Source organism: Recurvomyces mirabilis (genome assembly GCF_035927965.1).
Source record: "Recurvomyces mirabilis strain CCFEE 5264 chromosome Unknown scaffold_4, whole genome shotgun sequence".
Taxonomy (NCBI): Eukaryota; Fungi; Ascomycota; class Dothideomycetes; order Mycosphaerellales; family Teratosphaeriaceae; genus Recurvomyces; species Recurvomyces mirabilis.
The window spans coordinates 141,555-154,632 of record NW_027041938.1 but is presented as its reverse complement, the minus strand read 5'-3'; the positions used below and the strand labels follow the sequence as shown (position 1 = coordinate 154,632).

Below are 13,078 nucleotides of genomic sequence, written 5' to 3'. Positions count from 1 at the left end.
GTCCTTTAACAACAAGATATCGCAGAAGAAGACTACCTCCACTTTTCTCAGCCGTCGTAGGATGGAACTCCGCTCCAATCCGTTTAGGTTAGGGTCGGTGCGGAAGAAATTGAAGGCGTGGGAGAAGATTAATTTGGTTGTTGTGGTGGTGAAGTAATAGGTGAGGATGTCTTGGGTGAGGTGTGGGTGGATTAGGAGGTGTGAGAGCGGGGGTGGGGTGTGAGTTAGGGAGGTTATTCCTACGGAGGGGAGGGGGTGCGAGGTTGGTGTGGGGGGGTAGAGGTGGGTATAGATTTGGTGGCGGAGTTCGATGGGGAGGCGGAGGAGGAGGGGGAGGGGTGAAGATGACATTGTATGGTGGTTGGATTGGATTGATCTAGGAAGCACACAGAACTGTGCCTTATGTGTGGTTTGGATCGTAGCCCAGTGGCATCAACATTACCTTCTTCCATCGTCATTTACCCCATAGGATCTTCGGATCTCGGCAAGACGCGTGCTGTCGGCGCGTCCGATCCGACTTCATCTCGAGTTCTCACCACACTGCGTTATTCTTAGACTTGCGTTTCCATTATTGTGTGCTTCTCTTATGCTATTACGATTGCATGATGACATTGTTACGGCCACCAAACGTATGCATATGAAGCGCGAGTTATGTCATTGATTCCAGGTGCATTAAATACAGCAAAGAAAGAAGTGGTGGAGGGCGGGCGACGCGAGACTGACACGAGGAAGCGGAAGAGGAAGAGGCACGAGACGATAAATGTGAAGGAGCTGGATAGATCGGCGTTCAGTATACGGGTAGGATATGATCACGTGGATATATAAGAGAGTGCGACGGACATGACACTGACCAGAAGCAGCCTGACACGACTGATCCATTTGGACTCCCACGGACTTTCACCCCCATATGCCTTCTCCCAAGATCTCAACTGCCTTTAGCATATCTCGACACGCAAGCCGCAGGCAGTAATCGGCTGTTTTCGGCCCGGATAGGTGCTCTGGAAGCACTCGAGCTGAGTGACGATGGGACGCCATGTGTGCTCGTCGTGGAGGATGAGAGGGAGGGGAGATTGTATGCCATTGAGAACGCTGGAGGAAGAGCGTATGCTCTGTGCCGGCTCGGTGCGTGGGTGGAGAAGGAGGCTTTGACAGGGAACGCTGCGGAATCAACCACTGACGGTGTCGTGGTGAAGAGAAGGAGAGTTGTAGCAGGTCAAATCGGAGCCAAGGAACCGTGGTGGCAGAATGCTGCAGTCGTGATGCCGAACGCTGGCAGCTCGGTGTCAGAGGCTCAGCATCGTCTTTGCATGACGCCGGGCGAGCCAGCGACTTTCGTGGGAATCTCGACCTTACCTGATCAGGCTCGGGCAAACCCGACAGCGAAGATCGCGCAAGCTGCAGAAGGGGAGATATCTCTTGAAGCCACCACGACGCCTTTGTCGGCCGCAGACGTGCTTCAAGAGCTGGCAAAGCAATATCAGGAAGCGTTGTATCTGTCACGGACTTCTCTTGCCTACTTTGCCAAAGGACCGCTCTCCAGAGCTCGAGCCGCGTTCGCCACCTCCGATGCTGGGCTTGACGTTCTCGTGCTGACGACCTTTCTGCGAGAAGTGGTTTTGACTGCTTCCGTGCTGGACAAAAAGTATCGAGATGGCTTGTTAGGTATGGTGAAGGATCTTTCGCCCGCTGGACTGGAGACGCCGGACCAGGTCATTAAAGCTAAGCGGAAACGGAAGTGGAAGGCGAAGCGTGACAAGTATGGCTTCTTCACTGATGAAAAGGCCTATGTCGAGAAGTGGTGGCGCTTGCAGGACGAACAGCCGCATCCGTCGGGATCTGCAGAAACATTTGACATGGTCTTGAAGAGCAGGTTGCCTCCCTTGCGCAGTTGCGAGACTTATCTACAGGTTATGGTGGCGTTGGAAGTACTGGCTTTGGAAGCTACCCTCCTGAAGAAACCCGAGACTCAGCAAAGCAGTGCGCCGGTGGACACTGAGACGCAGCTTGACGAGACCTATGCGGACGAAACGCAACAACCAGAGTCGCAGCTAGCAAAGGAAGTCAAGAAATCGATGACGAAGAAGCGTCAAGACTTGCCTTCACTACTAGAAGTCTTGCTTGATCGCCTTTGCATTTGGCATTCGCTCGAGTCCCATTCACCAGCCAAAGGGCTAACAAGCGATGGCAGGGATGGCGACAATGACAAATCCGACGAGTTGCGAAGCTTTTGCATCGAGGTCATCATGCCATTCTACATGTCTCGCGTTCCCGAGCACGCCAAGTCTGTCAACAAGAAGCTTGGTGGACCAAGCGACCACACGCCAGCCAAGCAGAAGTCGACCTCGTTTCGCAAACCTGGAGAGCCGGCAGCGCGACCAGTGCCGGAACAGAAACCGAGGAAGCCACTATCACGCGTCTCCTCTGCTGCCCTTCCGCATCCCGCACGCCATCTACCACCCACCCTGCACCGCTCCGCTACAGATTCCCAGATGCTACAACACCACCTCAAGCGAGAAACCAGCGAAGCACCGCTCCCATTCGACAGCATCCCACCTATCAATCAACCTCCCGTCCCACGCAAGCGTGCAAGCCTGATGCACTCCATCTCCTTTTCCAGACGAGAAGTGGATCTGTCAGCTATGTCGCAGGCTAACGAGAAGAAGATGCGGAAGAAGGCCGAGGTGGAGGAGAAGTTGAAGGAAGCGATCTCCACGCTTAAGAAGCCTAATAGAATTGCTGCTGTTAAGGAGGTCGCGGACGAGGCAGAGAGGAGGAGTGGGAAGGGTATTTTGGGTAGTAGGAGGACTGGAGGTTGTGCGGGGAGGGTTGGTAGAATGGAAGGACCGCCTGCGAGAGATGCGGTGTTCGTGGCCACTACGCCGAAGCATGTTCGGATTGTCAAGGGTACGCCGTGGCGAGGTGACCAGTATCAGGCGGACCGTGCGTCAGCTCGAAGCACGTTGAGTGGTCCAGTACCGCCGTCGTCCTCGATCGTGCCTTCCACCTCAGCCAGGCTATGGCCCGATCGTGCTACGAACCTGGCAGCACGGGTTGACGTCCCACCGGACTCCCTCCCTTTCGCCATCCCACAGACTGGTCATCGGCCTCGCCATCCTACCCACGATCCAGAGACCAGACACGGTATCATGGAAACCCCCTCCCGGGGTTTCGCAAAATTCATGCCGGTTGGTCTTGGTCGGGAACCGGGGACTCTGGAATCGCCCATTTTGGCTCGAAGCGTCTTGCAGGAGACTCCGATGAAGGCTATGAGGCCTTTTGCGCTTGCGCCGTCTGCGGGGATAGGTGCGAGTATTAATGCTGTGAGAGCTGGGTCGCTACCGAGGGTGGGTGCGGAGACGAATGAGCTCGGTGGTACTGGGGCGGCGGAAGGGGGCGATATCTATGCTAGTTTGGGGTGGGATGATGAGGAGTACGAAGCTTTGGCATAAACATTTGAATATACGGCAATGTGTCAACGACCCGCGATTGCCCGTGGGAAATTATCACCAGCACACCCCTTTTGTGACCCGGGGCGTCAAGGGACGGAAGTGGTAAGTCTTTGATATACACCATTTCTTTGTGTCAATGATGCTGCATATCCGTCAGAGTCATGATGTCGCGTTCTGGACAATTGCAAGACAAAGAAGCAGACCGGAAATGGCGGCCGTCAGGCTTAGTGATGTGGCCGCTCGCCACCATGCATATTTTCCTATCCGCATCATTGCAGAACCTCCCGAACACATATTCCACTCCTGTCCCAGCCAAACATGTCTCCGCCACCACCACCACCAAGAACAAGAGACCGTGAACTCACCCGAGTAGGAACCGACGCCGTAGCCGCCGCCTCCCTTTCCGAGAACCCCGACACGATCCCCTGCGCCTGCACAATCTGCTGCGAAACCGTGCACCAAGCAACCGCCCCCCACATCATCGACGACGCTGAGATCTGCGACCTTTGCGTCAAGGAGAACATCGTCCCTCTATTCCAAGCAGCGATCAACAACGAACAAGAGTACCCCGTGACCTGGGGCTCCGTGATCATCCCCGCCACGCACTTCTGGGCCGAATTGGGGAGGGGGTTCGGACGGGCGTATGAGAGGCGGGAGGTGGAGTATGCGATTCCTTTGGCTGAGAGGGTGGTGTGCGGGCATGTGTTTCGGAAGGGGAGGGAGGGGAATTTTAAGGGGAGTGTGCTGGTGGGTACCACGGCCTTGGCTATTGCGTGGCCGCATCGGCACTTGACGCCTGAGTGCGTTGAGGCGGAGTTGGAGGTCTGTGGATCGATTTTGGATAAGAGGGGTTTGATACCGGGACAGCAGTTTTTTTGTCATAGGTGTAGGGGGTTGACGTGCAGGGTTTGTGAGAGGCCGATGAGTTTTGATTATGCGGAGCATGTTTGTGAAAGACGAGTGTTTGAGTTCGAGGCGCCGGATCGGGATGGGTTGGTTCAGGGGAAGCATTTCCAGTTGTGTCCCGTTGCGAGTTGTCGGCATCCTGTGGCGTTGGGGGATGGGTGTAATACCGTCACCTGTCCGGTTGCAGCTTGTAGGACGAGTTTCTGCTTTATTTGTGGGCAGCAGGCGGATCATGATGGGGATCATTGGGCGTCGGGGAGGTGTCCGAGGTGGAATCAACCGGATAATCCACGGGCGCAGTTCGATCCGCCGAGGCTTGTCGTCCAAGGTGTGGGGCCGAATGGATCGAATCTTCATGGCGGGCATTCATGGCTTCGGCATGGCCCTGCTGAGGAGCTGGAGCTACAGTTCAACAAGCGGCTGAGGATGAATATGGTGGCGGAATTCTGTTCCCGCGCTGAGAAAGTCTTCCGTCGCGAAACACAGGCTCTGCTGCATATCAAGGAACTCATCAAGGCCACTGGCGATGGACTCAGCTTGATTGAAGCCGTACGCTATGATGCCAACCCCGAACTCCACGTTTGTCAGAAGTTGAAGCGGGAGATTGATGTGGAGAGGAAGAAGGTTGACGAGGCTCTCGTTGGGATCTGTGCGCAGGAGGGGTGGTCGAGGCGGTCTTTGGAGATCAATTTGCCCATGTGTTGGGCGGGGTTCATGTGGTTTTCTGGGCAGCGGGCTTGGCTTCTTGAGGCGCGTGGCGTTGGGTGGGTTCCAGAGTGAGAGGCTGGAGTTGGTGGAGATGGGGGTTTGAGGATTGTGGGTGGGATGTGTTTGCTGGAAGGTCGATTTGGCTTTAGAGCTTGGTACTGTATTATCGAGATTCGTCACAAGTTTATCACTACTCTGTGGCCGTATGCTCTGCTATGCAGCTTTGTGATGAAGCCTATGGCGCGAGGTTTAGTGGTCAGTCTGAGGATGCCTTGCCATGATCCTGGCGTGTCTTTGTACCATACCTCGCAGGAAAGCAACGGGTCATTCTTACAGAACAAGGCATCGATAAAGAGTGAAGGCGCTCGATCTTCGTAAATCCTCGACTCAGGACAGAATCTCTGTCTAGGTCAGTACAATCAGGCCCAGATCAGTGCCCCATTCTTTCACGTGCGTATTTCTCTGTTCGAGCTAGCGTGTGGTCCTTCACTCCCGATAAACTTTGACCTTGATCATTTGTTGCGAAATCCCATCGAGCTCCAACATGGATCAGGACGATGGATTTGGCCTGCTTGCGACATGGCTCACGGACAACCATATTCCGGCTGCAGAAGGCAAAGGCCCAAGGTCGAACTCATACAGAGTCAAGGATTTAGCGGATGCGCTTGTCCTCGGCGAGCGAGTCGTTCGATGTATCGCAACGCTTCCTCGACGAGGCGATGGAAGAGATTCGCAAATGTACACGTGTTATGATTTCGAGTACGCCACGGATATCATCAACGACTCCATAGTCGACAAGCTCGTCAAGCACGCGATAATGCTTGACAAGAAGTCTTCCATTGCCTTCCCATATAAGTTCCCTCTGACCCTCCAGTATGCATCGCTGATTCCGACGATTGAACGGCAGAACAATGCAGTCATGGACGTCGCTGCCGCTAACCTCTTACTCTCCAGGACCGCGCCACGCTTCGTGGACATCAGGTGCGGACCGCGTCAACGCTTAATCCCTGTGCATGCAGGGCTACTCGGTGAGGTCTCCCCGCGATTCAAGGAGCATCTACATTCTGCAATGTGTCATCGAATCTTAGGACAGCATCTGCAAGTAGAGATCGACATGCCGACAGCAGAATTCGTTGCCCTTAGGCAGTGGCTCATTTCCGGGGCACATCCTTGACATCCCGAGCCTTTCCGACACGGTCCTGGATACCATAGCCAAAGTCATAGACTGGTTTGTGGACAAGGCAACCCATAAGGCGAAAGTCAAGCATCTGTTGGCCAGGTGGATTGTGCCCACTGCCGCTGTCAGCCCCGATGATATTGACGAAAACTTGGTGGATCAGGTTCACGGCGGTCTTCGAGGGTGATGCGGAAATGCTTGGGCTGCTGTGCAAGGCTGCACTCAAGGAAGTGCTCGAGCTCTCGCAAGGAGACGACGAAGACCCATCCCAGGCGATATACTAGGAAGTGTCCAGGCGGGGACCTGTGAGAATTGTGCTGGCTCGACGAGGGCCAGAGTGCCATCAGGATGGCGGTATGCATTGTTCATACATTCGTTCAAACGAGGACTCTCCCCTTCATAGCAGCGCCTCTCTCTCCAGCAGGGTCGGATCGTGGAGTGGAGAGCAGCCCTGCAAGTCAGACGTGCATGATAATGAGTGAAACTCACGTCACCTCACATGCTCCAAGTGTCCCAGCTGGAACAGAAACTTTATTTTCAATTCCAACCCTCGGTTCTAGCAAAGCTAAGCACCATATTACCCCCCGTGACAGCCATATCACCATGCACGTGGAGGAGTGACACACAATGGAGTATGCGATGGATCTAATCTGCCGCTGCCAGACATGCCGCTGGCATACTCAGGCGTGATGCGCGCATCATCGATGTCATCCACAGGGACAGCACGATCGCCATCAAGGCCGCACTACAGAGCTCGGCCTGAGCGGATCTCAACATAAGCGTAGAGGACCATCTCGAGGATGGTCCTAATGGCAGGACTTCGGTCTCCGTCAATGTCTCCACCGGCGGTTTCCAAGTCCTAGCGCACTGGCTGTTTAATGGTGCACTCTGCAACCCAGGCTCCACACAGAGTACCGCTCAACGACGTCGTGCTGGGCGAAGCGTACGAGACCGGTCAAGCTTTGGACACCTCTGTCCGCTTCCTCGATCGTGTCATCGATGCTCTAGCCGAATACTGGAAGTCGCAATCTTTCGTGCAGGTCCTGCAAGCCTTCATCAACCTCCGCCGCTTCTTCGAGCATAGCCGCAGAGGCAGATCCTGCCTGATCAATCTGTTTGTCCAATGGTATAGCAATACCGTCAGAACCACCGGTGACACTGCAGTCGGCGGTCGCATGATCACCAAGGAGGAAATCGAAGTCTTGGAAGAAATTGTCAGCTTCTTGGAGGACGATGCAGAGGACCTCGGGATGCTGACCAAGGCACTCATGCTGCAGAAGATCGGGCACTTCGAGGGTCAAGCTCGTGGGGCGTGCGCGTATCATGCTCATGGTGTCAAGGAAGCATGTTATAAGGCAGATGAGACGCCCCGTCTGATAAGACCTGAATCGCGAAGCACCATCTGCCTGCTGAGACGTTGTGGCGAATCTCCAGAAGGTGAAAGATCAGGCAGCTCAGGAGAGTCTGAAGAACATCAATCGATGCGGGTGGCGTAACATCAGCAAGTCGCCCTTCATAGACCAGAAATAGAACACCTCACAGCTTCGCCTTCGCCTTCGCCTTCACATCCCCACCCTTCCCCTCCTCCACCCCTCCTTCCTCTCCATCATCCCGCAAACCCAACTCCCTCCTCAACGCCCCCCTCAAACTCCTCGCAAGCACAACCCCCTCCTCATCATCCAACTCCTCCCTCGTCCCCCTTCCAAACATCCTCCAGCTCTTCAACATTCCCATATCCAACTTCCCCAGCCTCCCATTTACCCCCCCATTAATCCCACCAGCACCTTTGCCATCCCCACGGACTCCCAAGTCCCGCCGTCCCTCCTGATACCGCGGAATAAAATGGAAATGCACATGCGGTACCACCTGTGCCGCTCGCTCCCCATTGTTCTGCACGAGGTTCCAGTCTTCAATCCCAGTCACACTGCAAAGAGCTCGAGAGAGTATGGGCATCCATTCGCCCAAGGCCTGGGCATCTTCTTTCATCTCTCTATTCCTTTCCCTATTTTCCCTTTCCCTATCTTCCCCGTCCCTATCATCCCCATCCACGTCCCCATCCCGAACCACATTCTCACCTCCCTCACGATTCCCATCCTTCTTCTTCCTCCCCCCATACAAGTCCGCCAGCGTCCGATAATGCCTCCGAGTAACCAACAGGATATGTCCCGGCGCTATGGGAAGGATATCCAGGAAAGCGAGGACGTGGGGGGTGGAGAGCAGGAGATGGCATTGCGGGTCTACTTTTTCTGGATCGGGGTTACTTGGGATTGGGGAGGTGGTCGGGGATGATGATGATGTGGGGGATGGGTAGGCGGCGGCGATTTTGCAGAAAGGGCAGTCGATGGGGTAGTGGTCTTCTAGGGTCGACATTGTCGTGGTTGTGTTTCTGGGACGGCAGGGTGGTGGTGAGGTTGTGGATATATGTATGGGCAGCTTGGCATTGGGTGGCTCCCTCAAGAAGCCTGTTTGGGACGAACGATCGATCTACGTGAGATCTAGCCGAGGTGATCTGGTTTCAGGCGAGATGGATGGAGATTAGACGGGTTTACAACATGACCTTACACAACAACGAGCATTTCCGTTTCACGTCCAGCCCATCGCTATATATTTATATGCACCTAAGGAGAGGAGATCAAGCTCAACAGAAGATAAGCACAGATATAAGAATACTGTCTTGTACACGAGTGTCTAGGTTCATAGGGTTGCGCAGAATAAGCATGCCGGCCATCTAGACAAAAGATCTTGCCTGCCACTCTGTGAGAGAGATCAAGCTCTCAATCCACAGTCCCCATAGGAATGATGCATGCATGCGTTCGCTCTCATTCTATGCAACTTGTATAAAACCCCCCCAAGGTCTGCAGATCCCAGTACGCCCAGCCCCAGTGGCGCATCCTCAGGAGACTGCCGGACGAACCCACAAACAGCGTCCGGATGAAGAACGAGACTCTCCGTAACAGAGGTCCGGTGCACCTCCAGATCCGCCATCCTCTCGATACAACATCTAAGCCTCCCCCCTCATCCCCCGGAAAAAGTCCATGACCCCCGTAAACACCACCAGCAAAATCCCCCCTCCAGGCCCTAATCTCAACACCTTGGGTAAGAATCCCTTATACAACGCCCCGAACCCTTCCTCCCTAAACACCGTCCCCAGCGCCGGGAAAGCCCACCCATATTTCCTCACCCCCCCGGCAACCACAGGAGAATTCTGAATTCGGCTCTTGACAACATCCATAGGTGTATTCAGCATCGTGCCCACGGTCCCTCCGACCGCCCCACTGATCAAATCATTCCGGATTTGTGTCCCCTTATCCTTCGTCGGGTTCTTAGGTAAGAGTTCGCGAACCTGGAAAATACAACCGAAATACCCCGAATTCCACAGCACGTGTCGCCAAACCGTACTCTCCAGCCCCTGATACATAGCCAATAACCCCTCCTGCCTCACAATCTTCGTCACACAATCAATCATCCCCGTGTACTTGTGACTCTGCGCCTTATCTTGTAAGCGGATCTTGACGAGCTCGAATGGTACGACGACAAAGGCCTCGGTTGCTCCTGCCGAGGCGCCGGTGAGGATGGAGAGGGATTGGGTCATTTTGGGGATGGAGAAGAGGTTGCGGTAGAATTTGCCCCATTCGTCGTTGGCGGCGAATTTGGTGGCGCGTTTGGGGGCTTCCATGAGGATCGGGGCGGTGATGCCGCGGTAGAGGCGGGAGGCTCTACAATCGTCCAAAAAGATCACAGGTTAGCCTAGCTTTAGCTTTCCCCATTCACGACCACACGATCGTGGTGTTGTTTGTATTGATTTGATTGATATACGCACCCCTCATTCGCAATGATCTTGCGGAAACAATCTACCATCCCCGTGTAGTGGTCTTGGCCTGGGACGGGGACACTGCCTTGAATTTGCACGCGGGTCTTGACGACGTCGAGGGGGTACATAACCAGGATCTCGGAGACGCCCGCTACGGCTCCCGCGGCGAATTGGTAGATGAAAGGGAGGGGTTTGGGTTCGGATGACATCTTGGCGGATTGGGGGGGTGGTGGTGGTCGTGTGGTGGTCGTGTGGTGTGCTTGGGAGTGGTGTTGCTGGGTTTTGGGTGCTCGCTGGCCGTGTTTAGGATGTAATGTTTTGGGTCGTGATGCTCTCTCTAGCGTGGTTTATATGTAGGTATATGGAGGGCTTGTGAGAGCGAGCGAGCGACAGTGAGGGCGGTTGATAGTGTCAATAATGGCAGGATAAATGTATAGATCTGGTTGCTGGGCTGAGCAGCTGCTGCAAGTACGCACCGTATTACCCGAGCTTCGTGGAGCTCCCACACAATCCACAAAAAACAGGGGCCGGTGTCGGAAACGGAAAGAAGCATTGACATGGACTAAACTTTAGATAAGATTTACTTGAGCCTCATCAAACCATCTCCAGCGTTACAGTATATGACATGGACCAGATGACACAGCCGACTTCCGACTTTCAACAAGAGCGTATCGAGCTACTTCGAGATCACGGCTTCCATGTCATGACTGCTACATGGGCATGGACACCGTCTCAGTGCGTGCAGGACTGAACCCGTCGGGAGCGATATGGCGAGAATAGAGTAGAATAGGATGTGGCAGAGATGAATCGTGTTGCCTGATGCTATGAATGGCTTCGGAGATATGTCAGCAGACCGACCATCACACGGTCTGGTAGCAATTCTGCTCATCACTCGGTCCAAGTCCGGGCCGAAGCTTGTCTTTCACTATCCTGCTCAGCCGGAACGAGGACATGGCTATTCATCTTCGGCGGCCCAACAACCTCACCAGGACTCGGATGATGACTTGGACGACGATGATGAACACGATCAGGCGGGGGGATTGCGAGGTCATGCTCGTGGCCAGGACGGCAACGACGTTTCAGCTGCCGGCGAGACTCAAGATCTGGTCGCAGACTCGAAAGTCCTCGGCTATGCTGTCGAGACGTTGGAGAAGCTACTATCTCCCGGACGATGGTCAGATGGCAAGAACTTCGAAATCTGTCTAGATGGAACTACCTTTGTTGGTCATCCCACCTACGCTAACGAAGATGGGATGTGGTTGTCCAAGCCGCCCACTGCTGGACAATCCAAAATCTCACAGTCTGCTGAACCTGCCAATATCCACGATGCCAAACAGAGCTCATCGAACATCACCATTGATACACCACGCGAAGCGACAACTTCGAAACCCCCATTGGATTTCGCCCACATATCCGAGTCCCTAGACTCGCACACTGGTCCTTCTTTGGGAACATCCTTCGCCAGCGCCTCCACCACCTCAGCTATCCCGGTCGAACAACTGACTATGTTCCACGTCGTCTTCGTTCTACATGGCAATACTCAAGACGACACGCGGTTGGTATACGAGCACGTAGCCAAGAAAGTCAGTAAAGCGCTCCAGTACTGCCAGAGGCGGAGGAACTACCTTGCCGTCGAAAGCAGGAATCTCGTAGCACTCAAGACGAAGGCGAGACAGAGCAATGCAGCTGCCGAGAGTATCTTGAACAATATGGTGGAGGGTAGCGAACTAGCCTGGTCCCTCAAAGAAATCCACGACAAGATTTCAGCAGGTAGTATCGCCGACATCAGACTAAACGGCATGGAAATGTCCCTGCATATCCCACCTCAACCACCCACCCATGCCTCTACACTCCCAGAAACCTCGCCTACAACTCCACCACTATCACCCGACTCCGCCCTCTTACTCCTCGAAGACAAATCCAGTCTACTCCGCCAGCTTTCTGACCCTGGAGTTTCACAACTAGCCTACTTCATACGGGAACATACGCCTACGAAATCCCTCCGGAAACTGAGCGCACGGTTAAATATATCACTTTCCGAGATTATGGCTTTGAGTACCCACCTGATCAAATGGCGCAAAGCCCGCGCTATTGCCCCATTGCACTCACGGAATACCTACGTCCTCTCCCCCTCCCCCTCCGCCCCGACAGGAAAAGTCCCGGGTCTCCCAGATCTTCGGGAGCTTATACAATTGTACGCGAAGAAATTCCCTGCTCTACCTTCCCTTCCGCAGATGCTTAAGGTGTTGAGTGGGAGGCCTATACAATATGGGTTGCTTATTCCTTCGAAGGATCATCGGGGGGCTTATATGGAGATTTTGGGGTTTTTGGTGAGGTTTGGGGTTGTGGTGCGGTTGGAGACGAAGGGTTGGTTGAAGGGACTGGTTGGGAGGGGCGGTGTTAAGGGGGAGGTGACAGAGGCAGATGGGCTTGGTGTTAAGGGGGAGGGGGGGAGAAGAGCGGTAGGAGGGGGTTTTAGTCTGCTTAGTCCGCAGCTCCAGCCTGTGCGTGAAGTGCGAGGTGCAGATGAACACGATGAAGCCGACGACGCGGGAAGTGTCCGATCGGCGGAGACGGCTGTGACTGCTATACCAGCCCTATCACACAACGGCACCACGTCCGCATCAGTATCAAATGACGAGGGCCTCAAACGAAGGCAGCACGAAGATCAGTCCAGCAATCTCATCCTCGACCCACTCCATCCATCTGATGAAGAAGAAGAAGAGAAAGCTCTACGGCACCTCATTTCCTCTATCGACGACGAAGAGTTACGAGAATACATGCCCACACTACTAAAGTACTTCGACGGCTTACACGCGCTCGAAGATATGGCGGTAGCAGAAGGATTGAAGAGGGCGAGGGTGGAGGAATGGCTTGGTTGGTTGCGGAAGAGGGGGTGGCTGCAGACGTTCAGGACGTTGTAAGAAAGCTCACATGCTTGCAAATAGCGCCGGCATAAACCATTGCTGTTCATCATCGATCTTCCTACATTAGTCTAGCTAGGTCATCATATCACATCATCCCCCG

The 13,078-nt window shown here is 54.2% G+C and overlaps 6 protein-coding genes across 6 annotated transcripts; 4 read left to right on the top strand and 2 right to left on the bottom strand.

The window, feature by feature from the left end:
* Positions 1-651: 651 nt before the first annotated feature.
* LTS14_001886 (uncharacterized protein) lies at positions 652-3,449 on the top strand (the record flags this gene model as incomplete). Its single annotated transcript, XM_064834594.1, has 2 exons — positions 652-798; positions 861-3,449. 2 exons carry the CDS (start codon positions 652-654, stop codon positions 3,447-3,449), a joined length of 2,736 nt encoding a protein of 911 aa, XP_064697465.1.
* A 318-nt stretch (positions 3,450-3,767) lies between these two features.
* On the top strand, positions 3,768-5,135 carry LTS14_001885 (uncharacterized protein; the record flags this gene model as incomplete). The annotated part of the gene is made up of 1 exon (XM_064834593.1): positions 3,768-5,135. The coding sequence occupies one exon, from the start codon at positions 3,768-3,770 to the stop codon at positions 5,133-5,135; it is 1,368 nt and encodes a 455-aa protein (XP_064697464.1).
* Positions 5,136-5,607: 472 nt separating this feature from the next.
* Positions 5,608-6,427, top strand: LTS14_001884 (uncharacterized protein; the record flags this gene model as incomplete). The annotated part of the gene is made up of 2 exons (XM_064834592.1): positions 5,608-6,091; positions 6,207-6,427. The coding sequence occupies 2 exons, from the start codon at positions 5,608-5,610 to the stop codon at positions 6,425-6,427; spliced, it is 705 nt and encodes a 234-aa protein (XP_064697463.1).
* Positions 6,428-7,244: 817 nt separating this feature from the next.
* On the bottom strand, positions 7,245-8,610 carry LTS14_001883 (uncharacterized protein; the record flags this gene model as incomplete). The annotated part of the gene is made up of 2 exons (XM_064834591.1): positions 7,245-7,668; positions 7,781-8,610. The coding sequence occupies 2 exons, from the start codon at positions 8,608-8,610 to the stop codon at positions 7,245-7,247; spliced, it is 1,254 nt and encodes a 417-aa protein (XP_064697462.1).
* Positions 8,611-9,241: 631 nt separating this feature from the next.
* On the bottom strand, positions 9,242-10,260 carry LTS14_001882 (uncharacterized protein; the record flags this gene model as incomplete). Its single annotated transcript, XM_064834590.1, has 2 exons — positions 9,242-9,956; positions 10,061-10,260. 2 exons carry the CDS (start codon positions 10,258-10,260, stop codon positions 9,242-9,244), a joined length of 915 nt encoding a protein of 304 aa, XP_064697461.1.
* A 633-nt stretch (positions 10,261-10,893) lies between these two features.
* On the top strand, positions 10,894-12,975 carry npr3 (Nitrogen permease regulator 3; the record flags this gene model as incomplete). Its single annotated transcript, XM_064834589.1, has 1 exon — positions 10,894-12,975. One exon carries the CDS (start codon positions 10,894-10,896, stop codon positions 12,973-12,975), a length of 2,082 nt encoding a protein of 693 aa, XP_064697460.1.
* Between the last annotated feature and the right edge of the window lie 103 nt (positions 12,976-13,078).